Source organism: Pleurodeles waltl, chromosome 5, assembly GCF_031143425.1.
Source record: "Pleurodeles waltl isolate 20211129_DDA chromosome 5, aPleWal1.hap1.20221129, whole genome shotgun sequence".
Taxonomy (NCBI): domain Eukaryota; kingdom Metazoa; phylum Chordata; class Amphibia; order Caudata; family Salamandridae; genus Pleurodeles; species Pleurodeles waltl.
This window is the reverse complement of record NC_090444.1, coordinates 734,531,951-734,559,010: the sequence shown is the minus strand read 5'-3', so window position 1 is coordinate 734,559,010 and position 27,060 is coordinate 734,531,951. Positions and strand designations below refer to the sequence as shown.

The 27,060-nt window shown below is 49.0% G+C and overlaps 1 protein-coding gene across 4 annotated transcripts in view; it reads right to left on the bottom strand.

Moving 5' to 3' along the window:
- Positions 1 to 27,060, bottom strand: part of BIRC6 (baculoviral IAP repeat containing 6) — a 1,722,273-nt gene that overhangs the window by 580,920 nt on the left and 1,114,293 nt on the right. For all 4 annotated transcript variants that reach the window (XM_069234691.1, XM_069234693.1, XM_069234692.1 and 1 more), the window contains one exon: positions 5,693 to 5,820. In XM_069234691.1, the coding sequence (XP_069090792.1) occupies positions 5,693 to 5,820 (128 nt within the window). The remainder of the gene's footprint in view (positions 1 to 5,692; positions 5,821 to 27,060) is intronic.

Sequence of the window (27,060 nt, the reverse complement as noted above, 5' to 3'; positions counted from 1 at the left end):
TCACTACAGAGTCGCTCAACACCCTCTTCCGATGTGCAGATCTACTGCTGGAAAAAACATTCCAGATCCGTCTGGCACCTGGGGAAAAATTCAAAGGTAAAGAATCTGCAGCTACATGTCTCTTTCAGATCTAAAAGTCGCTAGGTTGCCCCCGCTCAGTCTCAATGTTTGGAGGTGTGCATTGTGGAGGTCTAGGTGCACAATAATGCCACTTTGTTGGCATAGCAGGTTTACCCAAAAGAGGTAGCAGAAGTGGAGGGCAGATGATCAGAACCAGCATGTTTTAAAACAGACCTTTCAAGCCCAATAGGAGTAGACGAAAATGAGCTGAGCCTGATCCATCCTGCTCTTTTTCAAGAGTCATGAGATCAGTAGCAGAGGCAGGAAGGTATAAAGGAGGGTAAAGTCCCATAAAGTGGGGTGGAATGAGCCTCCCTGATGCCCTCAAGGAGGAAACTCCAAGGCACATATTTAGCACGTGTACTGCATGCACATCCCAGCACACACATATAAGCAACACATGCATCATCCGTGTCCCACATGAATGGAAGGAAGCACTTAGTCGCAGGGGGCTGAAATACCAATTTAAAAACAAAACAGAAAGAAACAGGCAGGACACCCCCAACATCCAATCGTCGATACAGGGGAAGGCTGAAATCTGTGCAGGTGAGCTGCTACCACCGCCATCACCTTGCTGAACACCCGAGGGGCGCTGGTAAGGCCAAAGGGGAGTAGTGTGAACTGAAAGTGCTTGTGGCCTACTGTGAACCGCAAGTAATGCCTGTGGGCATGCAGGACGGGAATGTTAAAGTAAGCGTCCTACAAGTCCAAAGCTACCACCTAGACGGGAATGCTAAAGTAATCGTCCTACAAGTCCTAAGTTACCACATAGTCTCCGAAGTCTAGGGCTGATAGAACCTGAGCTACAGTGAGCATTTTGAACTTCTCCTTCCTGAGGAAAAGACTGTGGGACCGAAGATTTAGGAAAGGGCGGAGACCCTTGTCCTTTTTGGGCACAAGAAACTAGCAGGAATAACAACCACAACATAATTCTGACACAAGGACTCTCTCTATGGCTCCCTTGGCCAAGACAGCTGTAACCTTCTAGCAGATAAGTGCCAATTGATCCCGTCATCCAATCATAGGATGAGGGGCAGTCTAGAAGGGGAGTGAGTAGCCCCTTCGGATTATCGGCAAAACCCATCTCTCTGATGTGATGGACTTCCAGCGGAGCAGGTGATGGCGAATCCTGCCTCTGACTGGTCCCTGGTGGGGTACTGTTAGACTAGGAAGTTTTGGAGGCAGTTGCAGAGGGAAGGGGAGGGGAGGTCGGACCGCTGGTTCCTGATGCACACAGACAATGGATCCCACGTCCCTGACCACGCAAAGGCTGGGCAAGCGTGTGCAGCACAGTGGCTGGAAGGGAACGGATGCGGTGGGACACTCGTTCTGTAGCCATGAAAGTGGTGAAAGCAGAATGGGGGAAGCAGGGGATAGGGGAATAGGGGGGAGCGAGGGACAACCACAAGTCCCAAGGACCTGGCCGTAGCACGAGAATCCTTGAAGCCCTCGAGCGCAGTTTGCTTTGTCTCTGAAGAAATGGGTGCCATCAAAGGGCATGTCCAGAAGATTAGCTTGGACGTTCCCTGAAAAGCCAGACGTCCTCAACCATGCGTGGCGCCTCAGGGCCATCGTCGATGCAACAGCTCTGCCTAGTGAGTCGGTCGTGTCCATATCACATTTGATTGTGAATTTTGCTGCATCTCTCCCATCAGCAACAGTTTGAGAGAGTACAGCCTGGGCCTCCTCTGTGACCTGTGGCAGCACTTACGCAACCATATCCCACAGCGTGTGGGACTAATGGCCTAAAAGGCATGCGTTGTTCATAAACCACAAAGCCAGGCTGGAGGAACAAAACACCTTCTTTCCAAGTTGGTCCAGCCTCTTGGATTCCCTATCCGGGGCGCGGAAGGGAATGCGCCCGGGATGTAGAGGGTTGAATAACCAATCGCTCAGGGGAAGGATACTGCGTCACCAACGCTGGGCTAGTTGGAGAAGGTCGATGGGTGTGGGCAATAGTCCTGTTCATAAGAGCCCCCGTACTGGGTTTGGACCAGGTACCCAGCAGCACATCAATAAGGGCTTCTTTGAAGGGCAATATGAGTTCAGAGGATGAAGAAGTAGGCTTGAAGCACCTCTGTCAGGAGGTTAGTCCTTGTAGGAAACTGGCCCTTTGTTGCAGTTTTCCACCCCCCACTTTTTGCCTGATATTGGCCTGATATTTGATGCTAAATTTACTAAGTATGTGCTGGGATCCTACTAACCAGACCCCATCACCTGTGGGCTCTGTGGCCAAGGAGGGTCCCTATGGACTGCAGCATGTATTATGCCACCCTAAGGGACCCCCTCAGCAAACGCATGCACACTGCCACTGCAGCTTGTGTGTGCTGATGGGAAGAAAAAGTTAAAGTCAACATGGCATCCCTCTCTGTGTGTCATGGCCACAAACCACCGCCTGTGGCATAGGTTAGTCACCCCTCTAACAGGCCTTACAACCCTAAGGCAGGATGCACTATACCACAGGTGAGGGTATAGTTGCATGGCCAATATGCCTAAACAGTGCTTAAGTCCCTTCATAGACATTTTAAGTGCAGTGAGGCCATATTGAGCACATGGGTTGGGAATTTGACATTATGAACTCCACAGCTCTGTGATGGCTTTACTTCTCTGCACAATAAACCCACAGATGCCAGTGTTGGATTTATTATTCAATGCACACAGAGAGCATCTTAGAGATGCCCCCTGTATTTTACCCACCCAACTAGTGTGTGGCTGACTGGTCTGTGCCAGCCTGCCACTAAGAGACAAGTTCCTGACCCCACTGGGTGAGAGCATTTGTGCTCTCTGGGGACAGGAACAAAGCTTCCTTTGGGTGGAGGTGCTTCACACCTCTCCCTGCAGGAAGTGCAACACCTGGTGGTGGGCCTCAAAGGCTTCTGCCTCATGTTACACTGCCCCAGAACATTCAAGCTATTGAAAACCATTGAGCGTCCAACACTGTGTTCGTACCCTGTACCTGGTCACCCCTGTGCTACTGAGGATGTGTGTTTGGTGCTGACCTGTGGCCCCAGTGCTGGCCTAAACCCTCCAGGCCTGTGTCCTGAAATCAAGGGTACTTACCTGCAGCCTGTTTTCTTTCCTGTGCCCCAAGTCCTCACAGAATTCCAATGAAAACCCGACACCAACTTTGACCTCTGCAACCAGCCGCCCTGTGTTGCTCGTGGTGCACTTTTGGGGTCAACTCATACTTTGAACTGTGGAAATCATAAGACTTGGAACATAAGTCAAGAACTTACTTGTTAACTGTGCTAACACCTGTCCTCCCCTAGGACTGAAGTGGTTACTATGAGAAATTGCACTGTCTACTTTTGAAACTGAAAAGTGTCACGCCTGCAAAAACCTAAACAAAGTACATTTGATATATATCCTCTATACAAACTTACAACTTTACTTACCCACAACAAGATACTTTTGGTTCTCGAAATAAAGTAATAAAATATATTTTTGCTACATAAAATCATTGCCTGGAGTTAGTCACTGAGTGTGGGCCTCATGTCTTGACTGTGTGTACAACAAATGCTTTGCACTAACCTCTGTTAAGTCTAACTGCTCAACCACACTACTTCAAAAGACTGCATCAGCATTATCTACTTTAGCCTCTGTTAAGCCTCTGGGGAACCCTTGGACTTTGTGCACCCTATACCTCATTTGTAATAGTATATACAGAGTCAGCTTTCTACAGTCCTGACTGCCACTAAAGGCAAAGCGAGGCCCAGGACCCTGGCCACTCTTCGCACCACCAAAGCATAGGAGACTCCCTCCTCCATCGCCACAGTAGGGGTAGAAAGCATGCCAGTGTAAGGTGAAGTATCCAGATCACTGGCCTCACCCAGGTCCGAACGCCAGTACAAGGGGTCTTGTAGCTGGTATTCTAAAAGGTGCTGAGACCCCTTCTATTCCTCATTACACACAACCCATAGGAATAAGGGTCAGGATCTAAATTAGGGGGCAAGGCCCCTGTTAATGTATGAGACAGTTAGGCTACACCGGTCTGGCTCATTGTCAGCAATGAGGATGGGGTTGACACCATCCAGGGGCACTGGCAACATCAGGAGTGTTGACGTCAGAAACAAGCATCGGGGAAGGTCAAGGTGGTACGACCAACACCAGATCTGATCCAGGAATGGATCCATGATACCCCTGGAGCCGAGGTTGATGCAGCTGGCGTGGAATCTGAGGGGGCCTCTTCTGCACTCCAGCAGAGTCAGACTGCCCTAAGATGAGGCAAAGGGCCTCCTAAAACTCTGAGTTGGTCAAGGGACGCTCTGGCTCCCAGAAACTCTTGGAGGCGCGGAGCTGACCCAGATGCAGTCTCCGAGGACAGAGGCCTAGAATCACAATGTTTCTTTTCCCGCATTTCGTCAGCCAACAGATTGAGTGAAGGAGAAAAAAGATTGTTCTCCTTTGACTTCTTCTTTTGCCTTGACTTACCCGTTTGTCCTGAGGACTAGGAGTGGGTAGATGATGAAGGGAGGATCCGCGACCGTTCTTGGGACCTTCCTCTCGATTTGGAGAGATGCGGAGCCAAGCGCTGACCCACAAGAAGCTTTAGGGACCGCTTCCTCAAAGCTTTCAGATTTATGGCCTGGTACCCCAAGCATGACTTTGGGTCGTGGTCGCACTCCAGATACCACAAGCGCATGAGGTGTAGATCCATCACGGACATCGCCCGATGACAGGATTCACAGGACTTGAAACCGGCCTTACGCAAAGACATCCTCGACGCACCAGGAGTGTCAACACTCAAAAATAAATCTTTGACAAAAAGTCAAAAATTATCAGTCAACAAGAGACTGATGGGTAGCTTTTTTTATTTTATTAAACAGAACAGCGATAGGCTGGCGTGGAAAGAAAAGAACGGACGTCAGCAAGCCGGGGTGGTGCCTATATAGGGCTTGCAACAATGTATCCGGCGCGGACGATGATGACGATGGATGCAGAGCCTATCGAAGCCACCTAACTGTGCACAGGAGTACTGCTCAAGAAAAATCTCCAGATCCCAACGGACACCTGTGGGAAATTCTAAGGTAAGGAATCTGCAACTTGATGTCTCTATCATATATACCAGATTTGGGATTCAAACAATAAAAAGTAAATAAAGGTTAATAAAAAGTGGCAAGAGTTTCAGGTTTTGAGAGTACACAGAGACACAGTATGGTGCTAGCAGAGAGGGTGAGAACTCAAGGAGCACTCCTGAAGGATGGAGTGAAAATTGAAATTTTACTTGTAAGAAGCGATGGTGGCAGGAATCAGTAATGGAGGTAGTAGTATTTACACATGACAATCATATGACAAATTATAATCTATATCGCCAAATATATGCTTCACACCATCATACAGTGTACATTAAAAGGTGTAGGTAAATCGTATAGTAAGTAGAACACCACTTATTAAAGCATAGTTCCAGGGCTGTCACTTCAAAATGAGAACATCTAAACAAATATGAAAAACAAATGCTGACACACCTACTGACCTGCAAACAAACAACTATTTGACTATTAAAATACACATGCATGTTGTACAAAAAGTGGTTCTTGATCCTTCAAGAGCACAATCTTTAAAAGTGATATACCTTTCTGTTGACAAAATATGCACAAGTTTTAATAAAAATTCACTGAACATCTGAGGACAAGAAGAAGAAAGATGCACTTGTAGTCGTGTAAGAAATTCTTGCATAGCTTGTGTTGCCGTTGGCCCAACCTAAAAACAAAATGAAGCAGAAGTGTTACCTAGAGTAATTTCTGTTTTCTAAAGGCAGATTAATGAAGATGCACCTAACAGGCAGAAATCTTTAATGGCTATACTCAGGACAGTTAGTTAATAAACAGTTATTGTGTGATATGGTTCAATAAGCAACTCTGATCTTCATACAGCAAATGCAGAAAGCTAGTCAAGAGCAACAAGTGTATATTTCTGGACTTTAAATCATTTATTTTTTCATTAGTACATAATACTGTATATAGTTTCTTTTAAATTTAGTACATCATCAGTGAGCGCACTTTATTTAAATTTGTAATGTCTAAAGTTTCAACTGAATTGCAATTTCTTTGAAATATCTAATACTTTGTTGAACTAGAGTTAATTGACATTTGATTAAAAAGGGTGGGTTTTCACTGCACACAATTTCCCCCCACTAATCATCATTGTAGGAAAGTGGCATCTTTCTAGCATAGTTACCCCCACTTTCTGCCTGATGTCAGTGTGATAAGACTGTAGTTCACTGGAATTCTGCTAATCAGGAACCCAGTGTCAGTGCTCTATCCTCTTAAGTTGGTTGCTGGTATACTTTTACGCCCCCCAATTGGCAAACTGGTACACCTAAGTAAGTCCCTAGCATATGGTACTTAGGTACCCAGGGCATTGGTACACCAGGCTTTCACCATGGGCTGCAGCACGTATTGTGCCACTCATGGGGGCCCATGCAAACTGCAAGCCTGTCATTGCAGCCTGCGCGAAATGGTGTATGCATCCTTTCACCACAGATATTAGGCTTGCCTTATATCCTGATCACTGCACTAAGATTCTGTAAGTCACCCCTATGGTAGGCCCTTCAGTTCAAGGGCAAGGTGCATGTCACTAAGTGTGAGGGTACCCTTGCATGAGCATGGTACCCCCTACAGACCCCAGGCTCCATTTCCTGGACTCTGAAAGCAGGGAAGCCTTCTTAAGGTATGTAGTGGACAATTGTCCACATGAGATGTCCAACTACATAATGGCTTCTACGAAAATGGCACGATTGGTATCTAACATGTTGGGATCATGCAACTCCACTGATTCCAGTGTTAGTTGCATGATACCATGTACTCTGGGGGTTCCTTAGAGGATCCTCAAGTTCAGCGTGCACAGCTTTACGGGGTCTAGCTGCCAGCCCACTCTGCTGATTACCCCAGACATTGTTCTGCCCTCCTGCTGGGCGAGCCTGGCTCAGGCCAGAGAGGCAGAAGAAAGGATTTCCTATAAGGGAGAGGTGTGACCACCTCCTCCTGTGTATTAGGTGTCTAAGGGGTGGGGTGGCCTTTGAGTGCCACAAGACTCCTTGCATAATTCAGTTTGCACCAGTTCAGAAACCCTCCCGGTTCCCGCTCTGGCCCAAAACTACAAAGGACAGGGGAGTGACCACCCCCGGTCCAGCTCCTCCCTTAGGGAGGTGCACAGAGCTCTGCCATGTGACCACTTGATTCTGACATCTTGAAAATAAGATGTGAAAATGCCATGGGAAGCATCTGAGTGGTTAGGCCAGGTAGATGACATCCCTGACCACCTCTGATAGGTGGGTCACTTCAGAGAGTGACCAACCCCTTTTTAGGATTACTTAAAGCCTCACCGGTGGGTGGGTTCTCAGATCTATCACGCAAGACTCCACAAGAAACCCTCTGCAAGATAGCTACTGCTCCTGGTCTCTAGAAATGCTGGTGGCCTGCTTTGGAACCGAAATACAAATGCTTCTGGAGGGAAAGCTCCCATTGCAACATTGTTTCTTCAGATCTTGCAAAAATTCTGCAATATACAACCCTATGCATCCAAAGTAGGTCTGTGGCTTCCTGTGTCCTGCTTGTCTTCTGCCCACCTTGGGGAGACTGTGGGCCGCTGCTCCTGCCACTGGACCGAAACACCTGTGCACCCTGGCTGCTGCTCTTACCAAGGCTTGTTGACAGATCGTAGGCTACTCCTGGGATCTTCTGCAGCTCTGGACCCCCGCAGCTGGACTTCTTCCTCCATGGATCTGCAGGAACTTCACCTCTAGGAGGGTGGGCATGGTCACCTGCACCACCTGGGCACCTCCAAGGGTGCTGAACTCTGCCCCTTTCTTTTCAGGTCTTCCACTTCAGGAGTCCGTCCCTGGGATCCACCGGCCTCGTGCACGGGTCAGGACAGCAGCTGGACATCCAAGGCATCCATTGACTTCTGTGAGAGTCCTTTCATCCCTATGCATCCAGGTCCCCTGGTGTAGATACTCCTGTCTTCTGGGTACCTTGGGTGGGGACACACTCCAACCTTCCACTTGTCTGCTGATTGTCTCGGGGTCTGGTGGGAAGGGTCCTGAAACTCCAACCACTACTTTCTAATGTTAGGCTATTGGACGACTGGGTAGGTAAACCCTCTAACACCTAGTCGCTGGGAACACTTGCTATACTTACCTCTGGTGTTTCATCCTTCCCCAACTCCTAGCTAACTACCATACTCACCTTGGTTGGTTCACTATTTCGCATCCCACTTACTAGTGTATGGTTTGGACTCCCCTTCATAGGGCCCTATATGTTTTAAGCTATTTCTGCTAGTTATTTTGTGTATATAGTGTGAGTAGATAGGGAGATATACAAATGCTAGTCTAGTAGTAGTGCTGTAATAAAGAATCCTTTATTTTTGCAACACTTGTGTGGCTCTTTCTTGTGAGTGAGTTACTGTTACTATTGTGGTATTGCAAGTGCTTTACATTCTTCCTAGATACACTTTAGCTGCTTGCCTCAGCTACCCCTACAGAGCTTTTACAATCTGGACCCCTATTCACTATCACTAATGGTTGCCTGGACTCAGTATAGGGTGCCACACCTATATAGCCATCACCCATGTGCGCTAACATAAGTTTCTTTAAAGGACACTCCACACCAGCAGCACAGAGCCACAAACAACACTGACAACCGGTGTGTCAGACTAGGGACCGTCATAGAGGAGATCCCTTTACTTTGAATCTTTTCACAGAGCAGGGAGGATGGAAGGAAGCTAAAAATAGATAGTGTCTCACCAGATAAGGCATTACCCAAGGTAAGGAACTTGTGCATCTGATAGAGACTTCAAGCTGCAGATTCTTAACCGTAGACTAGATACTCAAGTAATACCTCCTTGGAGGTGGGGTTGCAACACAAATTACACCAGAAAATCATGTAGGGCCCAACAGGCAAAATACCCGACACAACGGACCTGACTGTTTGGGCAGAAGTGCTTCATAAACGTATGCAGAAATGCCCACACTGCTGCCTGACAGATATCGAGCACTGGTAGTCTGCAAGATAACACAGTGGTCACAGCCTTTGCCATCATAGAACGGGCTTCCAAACCATTAGGAGGTTGCTTTTGGCCAATCTGTAGCACGTTTTGATGCAGAGTACTGTCCTCAATGAGATAGTCCGATTCTGTACACCCTTCTCTATTTTTTGCCTCCGACTTAGCGCAGAAAGAGTTGATCGTCCACATAGAATTCTTTTGTGCAGTCAAGAATGAACAACAATGCTCTTTTTGGGTCCAGTTAATGGAGTTTCTCCTCTTCTTTAGAAGCATAAAAGGTAAGCAGTGAGATGGACTTACTTACAAGAAAGGTGGTTAACACCTCTGGTAGGAAGCAGGCTCTTATTAAAAGAACAAGCTTGTTTGGGTAGATGGCAAGGTACAGAGGTTGAGATGATGAAGTCTGTAGCGTAGTTCACTGAACCTCCGGGCAGATGTTATTGCCACTAGAAAGGCGGTTTTAATAACAAGTAGCCTAAAAGGACAGTTGTATATCTGCTCCAAAGGAGCACACATCAAGCACGTTAGGACTAAATTGAGGTCCCACTATGGAATGATGAAAGGAGCAAGTTGAAACTTTTGGAGACTTTTCAAAAACCTATGTACAATAGAGAACTTGATCAGGAAAGGCTGGTCTGGCAATCACAGAAATGCTGAGTTGGCCGAAAGATAGCCTTTTAAGGTGCCCAATGGAGAGCCCTGCTGGATCAGAGTGAGAATTAACTTGGAAAAGTGGTGCAGATATGGGATCAACTTGCTTATCTGTACACCATGCCACGAACTTTCTCCAATGGCAGGTGTATACCATTGTGATGGAGGGATGCTGGCTGCCAGGTTAACACTGCAGACTTCGGGCAGAAGGGTGAAAGCTGTCAACTGTCACTGCTTAAAGTCCACACATGAAGGTGAAGCATTGTCAGGTTCAGGTGCACAATTCCGCCCTGTTGCTATGACAGAAGATCCTCCGAAAGAGGCATCCTAGTCAGAGAACATCGTGCTCTTGCTCAACAGCTCAGAATACCATACTATCCATGCCCAATCCAGAGCCACAAGAATGACTTGAGCCTAGTGGTTCCCGATCTTCTTGAGAACTCTGGGGAGGCATGACATTGGAGGAAATGCGCATAGAAGATCTGAGCTCCACTCAAGACAAAAAGAACAAGTTACTTACCTTCGGTAAGAGGTATCTGGTAGAGACTATCTAGCTGCAGATTCCTTACCTTAGAATTCTCTGGCGTCAGCTTCGAATCCGGAATTTGTCTGCTGAGCAGTACCCTGTGCGCGCCGTCGGGCGTCGTCGTTCGGATCCGCGTGTGTCAACCAGCTACTCGTGCATCGTCAGCGTCTTTGGAGCTGTCTATGATGTCACGGTTGTCTATATAGACGCCATCTTGGCGCATGTACATCAGTTCTTTTCCCACAACTTTCCACGCTAGAAGCGCAGAGTCATGGAAGAACAAACAGATATGGATTTTATCTCTTTATTTGACGGTTTGAAGTAAAAATTGTTACATGCCTTTAAGAAAGGCAAAAAATGGCAAGAACACACACACATATATATAAAACCTATATATATATATATATATATATGTATGTATATCTGTATAAAAATATCCGCAGAGCGGTGAGGCTGGGTGAGTGTAAGGAATCTGCAGCTAGATAGAGTCTTTATCAGATACCTCGTTACCGAAGGTAAGTAACTTGTTCATCTGATAGAGACTTCTAGCTGCAGCTTCCTTACCTTAGAATAGATACCCAAGCTATAACCCCTGGTGGTGGGTCTGAAGGAGATATTTACACTAGGAAATCCTGCAAGACAGAACGGGCAAAGTGCTCCTCTCTTCTCACCTGGCTATCCAGGCAGTAGTGTTTTGCAAACATGTGCAAAGAAGCTCACGTTGCAGCCTGACAGTTGTCCACCACCGGTACCGCCACGTGCTAACGCAGTGGTAGCAGCTTTCCCCCTAGTAGAATGAGCTCTCAAGCCAAAGCGTAGCAGATCTTTATACAGAGAACAACCCAGCGTGAAATGGATTGTTTCTGCACCACCCGACCCTTATTTGCACCAACGTACCCCACAAAGAGTTGGTCGTCCACCTGGAACTCTTTAGTGCAGTCGCGGTAGAACGATAATGCTCTTTTTGGGTCCAGCCGATGGAGACGCTTCTCTTCCTTAGAGGGATGCTGTGGTGCAAAGAAGGTGGGCAGGGTGATATTTTGACCCAGATGGATAGGGGTCACCAGCTTGGGGAGGAAAGAGGCACGAGTTCTTAATACTACCTTGTCCGGATATATCGTGAGATACAGTGGCTTTGAAGATAAAGCCTTCAGCTCACTCTCCTGGCAGATGTATTTGCCACTAAAAAGGCTGTTTTAATAGTGAGCAGCCGGAGAGGACAGTTATGTAAGGGCTCGAAGGGAGCACACATAAGGAAGGTAAGAACCAGATTAAGAGCCCACTGGTGCATAACGAAAGGCACAGGCGGGAACAGATGCACAAGCCCTTTCAAAAACCTCTGTACTATAGGTGATTTAAATAGAGATGGTTGCTCGGGCAACTGAAGAAAAGCCAATAAGGCTGCAAGATAGCCCTTGAGAGTCCCAAGGAGGAACCCTGCTGGGCGAGAGACAATATAAACAAAATAATGTTAGACAGAGAAGAAGAAAGAGGATCAATAGACCTCTCTGTACAATACGAAACAAAACGTTTCCAACGGCAGGCGTAGATCGACTTAGTAGAGGGATGCCTCGCTGTCAGAATGACATCACAGACCTCGGGAGGGAGCTCAAACCATCAACTGTCACCGCTCAATCTCCATGCATGAAGGCGCAGAGTTGACAGGTTCGGTTGGAGAACCTTCCCCTGCTGCTGCGACAGAAGATCCTCCCGAAGAGGCAGCCTGATTAGAGGACTGATGCTCATTTTGAGAAGCTCTGGATACCAAACTCTCCATGCCCAATCCGGAGCCACTAGGATTTCTTGGGCCCGGACGTTTTTGATTTTCTTGAGAACTCTGGGCAGAAGTTGTATAGGCGGAAAGGCGTACAGGAGGCCTGAACTCCACTCGCGCTGAAAAGCGTTGTCTAGCGATAGCCCCCTTGGAAACTCCAACGCGCAAAACTGCTGACATTGTGCGTTCTCTACAGAGGCGAACAGATCTAACCAAGGCTCTCCCCACTGCTGAAAGAGTCCTTGCACCACCTCCGGATGGACACACCATTTGTGATCCTCTAAACATTTTCGGCTGAGCTCGTCTGCCCTGGCGTTCAGAGAACCTGCCAGGTGTTGAACCACCAGGGTCATGCCGTGCTGTTCGAGCCATGTCTAGAGACGTAAAGCCTCTTGACAAAGGGTCCACGATCCTACACCGCCCTGCTTGCTGCAGTACCACATTGTTGTAGTGTTGTCCGTGAACACCTGCACCACCTTCCCTTTCACAACAGGAAGAAATGCTTTTAATGCTAGCCGGATCGCCCGAAGTTCCAGCAAGTTGATGTGGAGCCCAGATTCCGCCGGAGACCAGTTACCTCTGATCTCCACCTCCCCCAGATGGCCGCCCCATCCCAGAAGTGACGCATCTGTCACTACTGTTAGATCTGGTTGGGGAAGGGAGAGGAGTCTGAACCACGTCGGTAAGATTTCCCTGATGCTGTGCCCATTGGAACTTCAGGTCCTACTGCAGAGCCCTCATGCGATATCTGGCATGCTTGACCAATAGGATGCAGGAAGCCATGAGTCCCAACAGCCTCAGAGTCTGTCCCACCGAAATCCAGGATAGAGGCCGAAACATCGGTATCATAACCTGAATATCCTGGACCCGCTGTTCGGGAGGATAAGCCCGATACTGCGCTGTGTCCAGAACAACTTCGATGAAAGTAAGCTTCTGAGAGGGAGTCAGGTGTGACTTCGGCACATTTATAGTGAACCCCAGCGAATGCAGGAGGTCCTCCGTCGTCTGGAGATGGGCGACTAGAGCCAGGGGCGTAGAAGCCTTCAACAGCCAATCGTTTAGGTAGGGGAAGACTGAAATCCCTGACGTGCGCAGATGAGCTGCCACCACCGCCATCACCTTTGTGAACACCCGAGGGGCACTGGTGAGACCGAAAGGAAGCACGGTAAACTGAAAGTGCTCGTGGCCCACCTTGAACCGCAGGTAACGCCTGTGGGCTGGCAGGATAGGAATGTGGAAATACACATACTGCAAATCCAACGCTACCATCCAGTCTCCTTGGTCTAGGGCAGACAAAACCTCAGCAAGAGTGAGCATCCTGAATTTCTCTTTCTTGAGGAAGAGATTGACGTCCCTTAAATCCAAGATAGGGCGAAGGCCTTTGTTCTTTTTGGGAATCAGAAAGTAGCGGGAATAACAAACACTGCCTACTTCTGATATCAGGACTCTTTCTATGGCTCCCTTGGCCAAGAGAGCCGTAACTTCCTCGCGGAGCAAAGCCAGATGGTCCTCCATCAGCCATTCCTCTGTCGGAGGGATAGAAGGAGGGAAAGACTGGGAAGGAAGGGAGTAGCCCTTCCGTATCATCTGCAGGACCCACTTGTCCGTTGTGATGGAAAGCCAGTGAGGGAGATAAAAATGAATCCTCCCTCCAACTGGACAGACATGATCCTGCAGAACCATACTAGGAGGGCTTGGGCGCAGTGGAGGGGGGCTGTGTGGCGGCCGACCTCTGGCCAGACCCTCTGGGTCTGATGGTACCACGACCACGTCCTCTTCCGGGATGTTGTGAAGCCTGAGGACAGTGGGTGAATTGTGGCTGACAGGCGAAAGACAGACTGCTGTCATGCTGGTGCTGAAAAGCCCAAGGATCAGGCCGTGGCTCGAGAATTCTTGAACCTCTCAAGCGCTGCCTTTTCGCCAAAAAGGCGAGAGGCATCAAAGGGCATGTCCATTAAGCTGGACTGGACATCCCCTGAGAAACCAGTAGAACGTAGCCAGGCGTGGCGACGTAGGGCCACTGCTGATGAAATCGTTCTGCCCAGCGACTCGGTCATGTCCAAACCATACCGGATCATAAACTTGGCTGCATCTCTCCCATCATTGACAACCTGGGTGAGAGTGTCCTGTACGCCCTCAGGGACCTGGGGCAGCACCTGTGCCACCGTATCCCATAAAGTATGGGAATAACAGCCCAATAGGCAAGAGGTGTTCATGGACCTCAATGCCAGGCTGGTGGAAGAAAACATCTTCTTCCCAAGCTGGTCCAGCTTCTTGGATTCCCTATCCGGGGGAGCAGAAGGGAAGGCACCACGGGAAGTAGAGGCTTGGACAACCAAGCTCTCAGGAGTGGGGTGTTGTGTCAAGAAACTAGGGTCGCTCTGAGCAGGTCTATGGCGGCGGCCGACCGTCCTATTCACAGGAACCCCTGTGCTGGGTTTGGACCACGTACCCAGAAGGACGTCTGTAAGAGCCTCATTGAAGGACAACATCGCCTCTGACGTTGTCACCCCTGGCTGAAGCACTTCTGTCAGGATATTCATCCTGACTAGCACCGTAGGCAAATCTAGCTCCAAGACCTCAGCTGCCCTACGCACCACCATAGCAAAAGAAGCACCCTCCTCCGTAGCCACATTAGGAGGAGAGCGCATGCCAGTATCTGGGGACGTGTCCAGTCCACTGGCCTCCCCTAGATCCTCATACCAGTCCTGCTGTAATCCACATTCTAAAGGGTCCTCAGACCCCTCCCATTCCTCACCTGCGTCTGGCTGATCTAAATAATGCTCAGACAATGATCTGGGCCGAATTGGCTCCGTCGAAGTCGGAGTCTACGTCGTACGACGTCGCTCCGGATCATCAGGAATAAGGATGGGGCTGCCACCTGTGGGCGCCGGTGGCGGAATCGGCGATGTCGGACCCGGCGCCGAAGGAGGTCGACTGTGAGGGACCGGCGCCGGTCCGGATCCAGTATCGTATCCTGTGGTCCCCAACGACGCTGAGGCCGAAGCTGCCGGCGTTGAATCCGAAGGGGCCCCTGCTGACTCCGCGGGGCCCGAAGACCCACCCGAGGGTGCAGCCCGCTCAGAAACAAGACGCATGCCCTCATAAAATTCTTTTATTTGAGCGGGGGTCGATCCGGTCCCCGGAAAGGGGGGAAGACACGGAGTCGACCCTGGCGACGGCTCAGCGGACCCACGCTCGGAACGTTGACATTCCCTAGATGCCTCGTCGGCCGATGGGCGTAGCAAAGACGAAGTCTACTTGGACTTCTTCGTCTTGTGCCTCTTACCTTCGGATGACCTCGAATGCAAGGAAGAGGACTCGGGGCTCTGGGAGCGGTGCCGCCACCTCCTCCTACTGCGGGACCGTGACCTCCGCGGAGTCGCGCCGACCGAAGACGAATGTCGGGCCGCAAGAAGCTTGAGGGATCTCTCCCTCAAGGCCTTAGGCGCCATGGCCCGACAGTCTGAGCACGAGGTGGAATTGTGGTCCTTCTCAAGCCACCAAAGACAATCACCGTGCGGGCCCATCACCGACATGGTGATATGACACGGACCACACGGCTTGAACCCTGTCTTTCTCGAAGAAATGACTTCAAACAGTCAAAAAAGCCTCGACAAACCGTCGAAGAAGGGTAGCTCTTTCCGGAACTGCGCTTAACCGGCGCGGAAGGAAAAGAACTGATGTACGCGCGCCGATACGGCGTCTATATAGACAACCGTGATGTCATAGACGGCTCCAACGACGCTGACGACGCACGCGTATCCGAACGACGACTCCAGACGACGACTCCAGACGACGCATGTAGGGTACTGCTCAGCAGAAAAATTCCAGATTCGAAGCTGACGCCATGGAATTCTAAGGTAAGGAAGCTGCAGCTAGAAGTCTCTATCAGATGCATCTTTAAGTGAGAGCTGTCTTGGAAACTCCAACACGCAAAACTGTTGCGATGTGCATTCTAGAAAGAGGCATACCAAGGCTCTCCCCATTCTTGGAAGAGACAGGGTACCACCTCTGGATGGAGCATCATGTGTGACTGCAGGTTCATTAAAAACAATTGCGGGTCTTTTGCAGTTCATCTGAGATCTGGACCATGTTGGAGATGTTCCCCTAATGATGTGCCCACTGGAACTTCAGGTCCCACTGCAGATCCCTCATATGCCAGCAGAATGTATCACAAGAAGGATGCAGGAGGCCATGAGGTCCAACAGGCTCCGAGACAGTCTCAACGAAATCCAGGGTAGATGCTGAAACATCAGTATCATAACCTGAACATCCTGGACTCGCTGTTCTGGAGGATATGCTTGAAACTGCACAGTGTTCATAACAGCTCTGATTCAAAGGAGAGTTTGAGATGGAGTCAGGTGTGAATTTGACACATTGATAGTGAATCCCAGCAAGTGCAGAGGGTTTGCTGTAGTCTGGAGGTGGGAGACAACTGCCTGGGGCGAGCCCGTCTTTAACAGTCAATCATCAAGGTAGGGAAAGGCTTGAATCCCTGACTGCCGCAGATAAGCTGCACCACCACCATCTCTTTCATAAACACACGAGGAGCGGTGGTAAGGCCAGAGGGGAGCACGACAAAATTAAAGTGCTATGGCCTACCGAAATCCACAGGTAGCGTCTGTAGGCAGGCAGGATGGGGATGTGGAAATATGCATCCTGCAAGTCCAGCAATATCATCCAGTCTCCTGGTCTAGTCCAGAGAGGACTTGTGTGAACTTGAACGTTTTGAATTTTTTCTTTTTCAGGAAGAGATTGAGAAGGTTCAGGTCTAAAATAAGACAAAGTCGTCCATCCTTCTTGGGCACCAGAAAATAGTAGGAATAGCAAAAATGACCTACTTTTGATGGTGGCACCCTCTCTGTAGCTCCCTTGGCCAAGAGCGCTAATACCTCCTGACAAAGGAAGGAGAGGTGGTCCTCCATCAGTTTGCCATAAGTAGGTCGCATGGGTGGGGGTTTGTTCACAAAGGGGGAGAAGTAGCCCCTTTGGGTGAGCTACAAAACTCAACAGTTTGATATTACTAACTTCCATTGCTGTAGGTTATGGCATATTCTGCCACCCACTGAATGACCTTGATGATCAGAGGGCATAATAAAATGGTTTGGAGAGTGCCGGCAGGGTAGTGGACCAGACAGACCACATGGTCTGTGAGAACCGCGTCCTCGGCTATGGAAGGATTGTGCAGATTGTTGGCTGGGATGGCTGGGCATGTACAGACGCAGTTGAAAGCCTCTACTGTGGCCATGAAAGGGGTGGAAGGCAGACTGGGGTTGGTGTGTGGCCATGGAAAGGCCCAAGGACCTGGGAGTAGCTCTCCTGTCCTTAAAGTACTCAAGAGCAGAGTCTGCCTTTTCACCAAACAAACGAGAGCCATCAAAGAGCATGCCCTTAAGTGAAGCCTAGACTTTGCACAAAAAGCCAGTGGTTCTCAGCCAGGCATGGTGCCTAAGGGTCAACGATGTTGAAATCGATCTGCCCAATGAGCCAGTCATATCCAGCCCACATCGTATGGTGAACTTGGCTGTGTCCCTCCCAACAATTGCTGGGGAGAGTATGACTCGGGCCTCTGCCGAGACTAGGGGCAGCTCGCGCACAACCGAGTCCCAGATGGTATGGGAGTATCACCTTAAGAGGCACGCAGTGTTCACAGACTTCAGTGCCAGGTGGGGGAACAGAACATTCCCAAAGGTATCTCCGGAGTGAGGTGCTGGTTAAGGAAAGTGGTGTCCCCTGGGAAGGGATGGTGGTCATAGAAAACTGTCCTATGCACAGGAGCCCCTATGATGGTTCTGTAGTTGCAACTCCTGATTGAAGCACCTCTGTCAATATGTTTGCCACCAACAACAGCGTAAAGTACAGGACCTCAGCCACCCCTGGCACCACCAGTATGAAAAAGGCACCCTTCTCAGTAGCTTTGGTAGAGGGAGAGAACAGACCAGTGTCTGGAGAGGTGTCCAGTCCACTGGCATTTGCCAGATTTCTCATACTACTGTCTCTTCTAACTGGCCCGCATACAAATCTGCAGGTGCACCTTCCCCCCAATCCAATTCGGCCCCCAATCAGGCCTATCATATGAAAAAGACACAGGGTCCGTTATGTGGAGTGTCCCTCAAGTTGCAACCAGAGCAGGTGTCCGACAACGCCCATTCGGCTCCAGGTTGGAATCAGAGGCAAAGAGGGTGATAGAGATGGTGGCACCATCAGCACTGGAGCAGTTGCTGGAGAAGGTTCAGGGGCGTAGCTTCAGGGTTGGGGTGGTACACCCCCCTAATAATTGTATTTTGTGATAAATAGTTGGGGACAGGTGCTTTTAGTCGGGTATGGTGAGCTGCCTGCTGGATTTCCCCAGGAATTTTTACACACACAGAAAAAAAACACACATTCTCCCTCTCTCAGTTTGGAAAGACTTAAAAAATGTTGGTTATTTCGCAAAATAATGTGCCTTTTCTCCCTTAGTACACCTACAAATCCGCATTCGTCTCCCTTTCAAATGCCTCTTAAGCCCCTCTTGTGTGCCTTGCTTGTTTTTAACATGTGCCAGCGTGACTGTTGGGAAATCTAAAGTCATTTAAAAAAAGACTGGAGGCAGCTCTAGCGCTTGCTGACCCGTAAAGAAAAAACTGCCATCAACGTTCTGGGGTGACACTTATATAGGCACTGCACACATCACTTCTTGCACGGACGACGCCACGCAAATGGGAACTGCTCATGAAGAATTTTCAGATCCTTTCTGAAACCTGGGGATGATGTTAAGGTAAGGAATCTACAGCTAGAAATCTGTTTATTAGGCAGTCAACTATACAGGGAGTGCAGAATTATTAGGCAAATGAGTATTTTGACCACATCATCCTCTTTATGCATGTTGTCTTACTCCAAGCTGTATAGGCTCGAAAGCCTACTACCAATTAAGCATATTAGGTGATGTGCATCTCTGTAATGAGAAGGGGTGTGGTCTAATGACATCAACACCCTATATCAGGTGTGCATAATTATTAGGCAACTTCCTTTCCTTTGGCAAAATGGGTCAAAAGAAGGACTTGACAGGCTCAGAAAAGTCAAAAATAGTGAGATATCTTGCAGAGGGATGCAGCACTCTTAAAATTGCAAAGCTTCTGAAGCGTGATCATCGAACAATCAAGCGTTTCATTCAAAATAGTCAACAGGGTCGCAAGAAGCGTGTGGAAAAACCAAGGCGCAAAATAACTGCCCATGAACTGAGAAAAGTCAAGCGTGCAGCTGCCACGATGCCACTTGCCACCAGTTTGGCCATATTTCAGAGCTGCAACATCACTGGAGTGCCCAAAAGCACAAGGTGTGCAATACTCAGAGACATGGCCAAGGTAAGAAAGGCTGAAAGACTACCACCACTGAACAAGACACACAAGCTGAAACGTCAAGACTGGGCCAAGAAATATCTCAAGACTGATTTTTCTAAGGTTTTATGGACTGATGAAATGAGAGTGAGTCTTGATGGGCCAGATGGATGGGCCCGTGGCTGGATTGGTAAAGGGCAGAGAGCTCCAGTCCGACTCAGACGCCAGCAAGGTGGAGGTGGAGTACTGGTTTGGGCTGGTATCATCAAAGATGAGCCTGTGAGGCCTTTTCGGGTTGAGGATGGAGTCAAGCTCAACTCCCAGTCCTACTGCCAGTTCCTGGAAGACACCTTCTTCAAGCAGTGGTACAGGAAGAAGTCTGCATCCTTCAAGAAAAACATGATTTTCATGCAGGACAATGCTCCATCACACGCGTCCAAGTACTCCACAGCGTGGCTGGCAAGAAAGGGTATAAAAGAAGGAAATCTAATGACATGGCCTCCTTGTTCACCTGATCTGAACCCCATTGAGAACCTGTGGTCCATCATCAAATGTGAGATTTACAAGGAGGGAAAACAGTACACCTCTCTGAACAGTGTCTGGGAGGCTGTGGTTGCTGCTGCACGCAATGTTGATGGTGAACAGATCAAAACACTGACAGAATCCATGGATGGCAGGCTTTTGAGTGTCCTTGCAAAGAAAGGTGGCTATATTGGTCACTGATTTGTTTTTGTTTTGTTTTTGAATGTCAGAAATGTATATTTGTGAATGTTGAGATGTTATATTGGTTTCACTGGTAATAATAAATAATTGAAATGGGTATATATTTGTTTTTTGTTAAGTTGCCTAATAATTATGCACAGTAATAGTCACCTGCACACACAGATATCCCCCTAACATAGCTAAAACTAAAAACAAACTAAAAACTACTTCCAAAAATATTCAGCTTTGATATTAATGAGTTTTTTGGGTTCATTGAGAACATGGTTGTTGTTCAATAATACAATTAATCCTCAAAAATACAACTTGCCTAATAATTCTGCACTCCCTGTAAAATACTGAGCAGAATCCCATACTGCTCTCCCATGTTAAGATCAATTCATCTTAGTTCATTAAAATAAATTGGGATTCCTTCGTTCCCTGAGTCCCACAAGCAAGGTCATGCACTCCACCTTGAGTGAACACCATAAAGCCCTGGTCAAAGCTGCTGACATTGACAAGGCCTTCAATTCCCTGAGCTGGGATTATCTATATGCCGCTATGACCAGCATGGGGGTTGGTAGTGGATTCCTCGACTGACACACCTTTATACAAACCTAGTAGCTTGTGTGAGGACTGGCTGCATTATCTCACTGCCACATGCAATTCAGAGGGGTACTCGAAAAGGCTGTCCCCTCTTGCCTCCATTTGCTTTGGCAATGGAGCCTCTTACACTTTGCACTGAACACTTTGCACTGAACACCACTACTGCAGTTTCAAGAGGGCAACTTACACTCTCCCTGTACCTCCTCCTTTACATGCAAGATGTGCGCAATGACGTTGGAGCAGCCATCACCATGCTGGCACAGTTTGGACGTTATTCTGGTCTATGGGTTAACTGTGACATATCGAAAGCATTCCTATAATATCCCGCTCTTGCAGGGTCCCCCTACAAAAAATGGATCAACCATCCATTTTGAACCGATTACATTCCGGTTCCTCAGGATAAATGTTTACCATATCAAGACTAAGGTGTGTGAGGGCAAATCTTGCCTCCCTACGTCGCTCCATACATTTTTGGCTCTGCATCCCCTTCTCCATGATGGGAAGAGTCGCTTTATCGTACAAGTTACTTACCTTCGGTAACGAAATATCTGGTAGAGACATATTCTAGTTTCAGATTCCTTACCTTGGAATTTCCCCCAGGCGCCAGACTGGATCCGGAGATTTTTCTTCGAGCAATACACTTGCACGTCGGCAGGTGGTGTTGGTCGAATCCGTGGGCATCGTGTTCGCCGTGATGACATCAGGAATAGTATATAGACGCCGCCCTCACACAGTGACATCAGTTTATTTTAACGACTTTCCACGCCAAAGCGCAGAGCCGCTAAGAACACTGAGATTGGTGCGCCAGAGCTAAGGACCTGAAAGGGGGAATCCCTGTCCCTAGAAATCAGTTCGCAAGCGGGGAGGTTGGGTGGGGGCACGGGGAGGGGGGCAAGGAATCTGCAACTAGAATATGTCTCTACCAGATATTTCATTACTGAAGGTAAGTAACTTGTACATCTGATAGAGACTTCTAGTTGCAGAATCCTTGCCTTAGAACATACTAGGAAGTCCTGCAGGACCGAGTGACCAAAATAGCCTTCCCAACGGACCTGACTGTCCAGGCTGTAGTGCTTAGCAAACATGTGCAGGGATACCCACATAGATGCCTGGCAGATATCCAGGACAGGAACTCCGCGTGCTAACGCAGTTGAAGCAGCAATTGCACTGGGGGAATTAGCACGCAAGCCTTCAGGAGGTTGCTTTTTAGCCAAAGAATAGCACATTTTGGGAGCATCGATAATCGACCTGGTCCCGGGGAAGGGCTCAAGGATGCGACTGGTGCCGGTGCGGATCCACGCACGATCTGGAGGTGACCTCGGTGGCCAGAGCCGAAGCTGCCGGCGCGGAACCCGAAGGCCCCTCAGCCGAACACCTTAGGCCCGAAGGTGCCGTATCGGGGTAGGACCACCCAAAATATGAGGCGCATCGCCTTATAAAACTCTTTAAGCTGGGCGGGGGTCGTTCCAGCAAAGTCGGGGAAACGCAGAGCCGACCCAGACGCAGGCTCCGAGGACAGAGGCCTCGCGCGCGGACGCTCTTCCCACGTCACGTCAGCCGAGCGACGGGGCGAAGTCGGAGAACGTTGGGACTTCTTCAACTTCTTCTTCTTCTTCTATTGACCTGAGGATTTAGAAGAAGACGAGTGGTGATGACTCCGCGACCGATACCTTCCACTCAAGTGAGACCGGGACCTCCGCAGAGTCTAGTGCCAGGCCACCATTAGCTTTAGGGACCGCTCCCTCAAAGCCTTTGGGTGCGTGGCCCGGCACTCGGAGCACGACTTCGAGTCGTGGTCGAGCTCGAGACACCACAGACAAACCCGATGAGGATCTGTTACCGACATCATCCAATGATAGTCCTCGCATGGCTTGAACCCGGTCTTTGGGGACATCCTCGACGCACCACAGTGTCACAGAAAAAAGTCGACAAAACGGTTGAGTTCGGCCAAAAAATAGCCAGGGTAGCTTTTCTCCAGATCAGCATGTGGCGCGGAAAGAAAAGAACTGATGTCAATGCACGAGGGGGGCGTCTATATACTACTCCTGACGTCATCACGGCAACCACGACGACGAGCAACGCAGTCGACAGACGCCACCTGCTGACACGCAAGGGTATTGCTCGAAGAAAAATCGCCAGATCCAGCATGACGCCTGGGGGAAATTCTAAGGTAAGGAATCTGCAACTATAAGTCTCTATCAGATAAAGATGATATTTCTTCCCTGTTTTCTCTACTACTTTGCTACTCAAGGTGTTCAACTCCTTGCAGGAAAGTAGCCGCTTATTGGCATGGCTACCCCACTTTTTGTCTGCTGTCAGTGTGATTTGACTGTGTTCACTGGGATCCTGCTAACCTTCTAACTGCTCCCTCTAAATCTGGTTGCTCCTGACTTAGTACACCCCACAATTGGCATACTGGTGCCACCATGTAAGTCGCTAGTATATGGTACCTAGGTACCCAGGGCAATGGGGCACCAGGGGTTCCCCATGGCTGGAGCATGTATTATGCCACCCATGGGAGTCCATGCAAAATGTGCCTGCAGGCCTGCCATTGCAGTTTGAGTGAAAAGGTGCATGCACCCTTTCACTAAGGTCACAGCACCAGGTGACTGCAAGTCACCTCTATGGCACGCCCTCCTAACTCAGAGGGCAGGGTGCAAATACCTGTGTATGAGGGCACCCCTGCATGAGCAGAGGTGCCTCTCCAAACTCCAGCTCTATTCTCCTGGACTTTGTAAGTGCAGGGAAGTCATTTTACCCATGTACTGGACACAGGTCACTGCGTATGTCCAGCTACATAATGGTAACTCCGAATCTGGGCATGTTTTGGTCATGTTTTGGTATCAAACATGTCAGAATCATACCCCAAGACTGTTGACAGTATTGGTTGTATGATTCCAAGCACTTGGGGTCTCCTTAGAAGACCCCCAGCTTTGCTCCTACCAGTTTGCAGGGTTTTCCCAGGCAGCCTGCGCGGCTGCCATCCTACAGACAGGTTTCTGCCCTCCTGCTGCTTGACCAGCTCAAGCCCATACAGGCAGAACAAAGGATTTCCTGTGGGATTGGGAGGCAACATCCTCTCCTTTTGGAAGCAGGGGTCACAGGGCTTGGGAGGGGTAGCCTCCTCAAGCAATCGGTTTGCTTTGAAGGGCACATTTGGTGCCTTTCTTGCATAAACCAGTTTGCACCAGTCCAAGGACCCCCAATCCCCTGTTCATCACCACAAGGGTGGTGCCCAGAGCTCCTCCAGGCGGCCACTTGATTCTGCCATCTCAGATCCAAGGTGGACAGAGGCTCCTGGGAGCATCTGAATGGCCAAGTCAGGCAGGTGACATCACATCCCCGTCCTGATAGGTGGTCATCGAGCTAGGTGACCGTTCCCTCTTCCTGGGCTATTTAGGGTCTCCCTCTTGGGTGGGTCCTCAGATTCACCATGCAAGATTCCAGCAAGAATCGTTTACTTCATCTTCTGGCCACCGGGACTGCAAATGGACCCTCCAGGAACCAACAATCAATCTGCAAATCCAGTGAAGAGACTGCTTTGCAACACTGTTTCTCCGGCTCCTTCCAGCAACTGCAACATTTCCCTGGCTGTGAATCCTCTGAGGGTGACAAGTCTTCAGCTTATACAAGAAGCAAGAAGGAATCTCCCTTGAAGTGAAGGAGTCATTCCCCTGCATCCGCAGGCACCAACTGCAATGACGACTGGCTGTGTGGATCCTCTCTCCTCCAGAATTGCGTGGATCCTGCATCACAAGTGGTGGTCTGGAGTAGTCCCCTTGGTCCTCTCAACCAGCTGTCCAACTTAGGAGATGGCAAGCCCTTGCCTCTCCTTGCAGGACAGTACCCCTTTGCACTGCAACTCTTGAATCTACCAAGAATCGTTGGCTCTGGTCCTCTCAACCAGCTGTCCAACTTGGGAGATGGCAAGCCCTTGCCTCTCCTTGCAGGACAGTACCCCTGTGCACTGCAACTCTTGCACCTACCAAGACCCGTTGGCTCTTCTTCCAAGGGATCTTCAGGTTCCATGTAGCCCCGGCCTCCAGCACTCTTCCATGCAAAGCACAGTATCTTGCCTGCTGCTCCAGCGACTCTACCCTCCAAGTGTGCGGAGTGGGCCTTACTGCGACTCCTGTGCCTGCGAATTGCCTCTGGGGGCTGCATCCTCTACTTCTGACTCTACTCATTGCTGAGGGTCACCTGGGACTCCCCTCCGTGTGTTGAGTCCCCCTGGACCTTCCTGGTCTTCGACAGATCTGCAACTCTTCATCTGCAAGTTTTGCCTTTGCCAAGGCCTGTTGGTGGTTTTTCCACACCACTGACTGACTGCAACTCTTCTTATGATGTGGGACATTGATTGCATCACTCCTGGAACTCTTCTTCTGCTTATGTGCTGTACAGCTAACTCCTGGTCTTCACCGTTGACATGGTCCTGCATCTCCAAAAGGGTGGTCAGTGGCTCCTGCCCCAACTGTGCACTCCAACTGGAAATGGACTTGGTCCCCTTCATTTGTAGGATGTCTTCTGTCAGGATCTACCTTTGGTTTCTTCCACTCTTGCACAGTCCTTTTCCAAAGTTTACGTATGGGTTTGGGGAAAACCAAGTACTTACCTTTTCTCTCCTGGTCGCTGGGTGGCACCCTGGTACCTTACCTTTTGGGGTTCCTAGTTCCTCCAGCTCCCCTCTACAGATTCCACTTCCTTGGGTGGGGGACTGACCTTCGCATTCCACTTACTTAATATATGGTTTTGTCTCACCCTAGGGAATCAATTATTTTCTGTTACTTCACTGTTTTCTATTGCTTTCTATGCCAATTCCTGACGTCATAATGTGTAAATAATTGTGTGTTTACTCAACTGTTAGTGGAGTATTGCCTATACGGTATTTTAGTATTTGTGTTACCATAATAAAAAACCTTTATTTTTGCAACACTGTGTGGTTCTTTCGTGTGTGTGAGTGGTGTGCGGATGTAGTGAAATTGCATAGGCTTTGCATGTCTCCTAGATAAGCCATGGCTGCTCATCCACAGCTCCCTCAAGAGCCCTGGCTTCCTATGCTCTGTCTACACCTCTCTAATAGGGGATACCTGGAATAAGGTGATAACACCAGAGGTGCTCACCACACACCAGGCCAGTTTCCTACACTCCTCATTTACATCTTCAAAGAAATGAATGGCCCCCTGACTCAGCGTATTTGGGGTACTGAGCACCATCGGACAGGATTGGGTAAATTGTGCCTCCCAGCTGATACAAAGGGAGGTTGGGGTGGGGGAAGGGGAGTTGGGGTGGGTCACATAGTGCCAGATATGAAGCACTATTATCTTTCTGTGCAATTGAAACAGGTGTCTCTGAGTAATATGCTGAAGTGGAGGCACTGGAGGACAGCTATTTTCCCCCCCACACAGGCCTCTGGCAGCCTTACTCCTCACGCTGCAACCTCAGCCATGAGCAGAGGTGGCGGTGCCCTTGTTGTCCTCAGTTCGATTTGCGCTGACCCTGGCACTAGAACGCACAAGGGCAAAACTCTCCTACGCTAAGGACCTCCCACTGTCTGTACTAATCCATCTCCAGCACACAGGCGACTGAACTACACACATGGGATGAAGGAGTATAATGAATATTGGGGGACTGGTTTTTCCGTGCCCAACTATGTGACTTCCAGGACCTCATGGACAAGTTTGATATTACCCTTACATCCCTTTCTCCTATATGATACGGTGGTGGTATCTATTAGACAGGCATGGAGCGGAGAGGAACTAGAACCTTCAAAACATAACTACCTAAAGACTATATATACCACAGCTGGCCAAGTAAGGGCAATTACGATCCCTTATCGGTCCCTGCTATCCCAAACTAAACAAGATCTTTGTCCATTATAGAACCACAGGGCAGCAGACAGGATTAGGAAGCGACAAACAAGGACTGGGCTAACTCTCCTTTGCACCCACTGCATCGCTAGCTTCACACTGACCTTATACTGCTATCTTCATACGGTATACCAGACCCCCCCACACTCCCTTCCAAAAATAATCAGTAGTATGTTTCCAGGGGCCTAGGCGACTTGCTCCAGACATAACCAATAAAATGAAAACTACTAACACATGGTGTAGGATTGCCAGACCCTCACTTCATATTGGGAATCAGTGACAGCCCTTGTTAACCCTGCCATAATCCGCAATCTTGGTTAGGCACCGGATATCTTCCTACTGGGATCACACTGACCTTATACTGCTATCTTCATACGGTATACCAGACCCCCCCACACTCCCTTCCAAAAATAATCAGTAGTATGTTTCCAGGGGCCTAGGCAACTTGCTCCAGACATAACCAATAAAATGAAAACTACTAACACATGGTGTAGG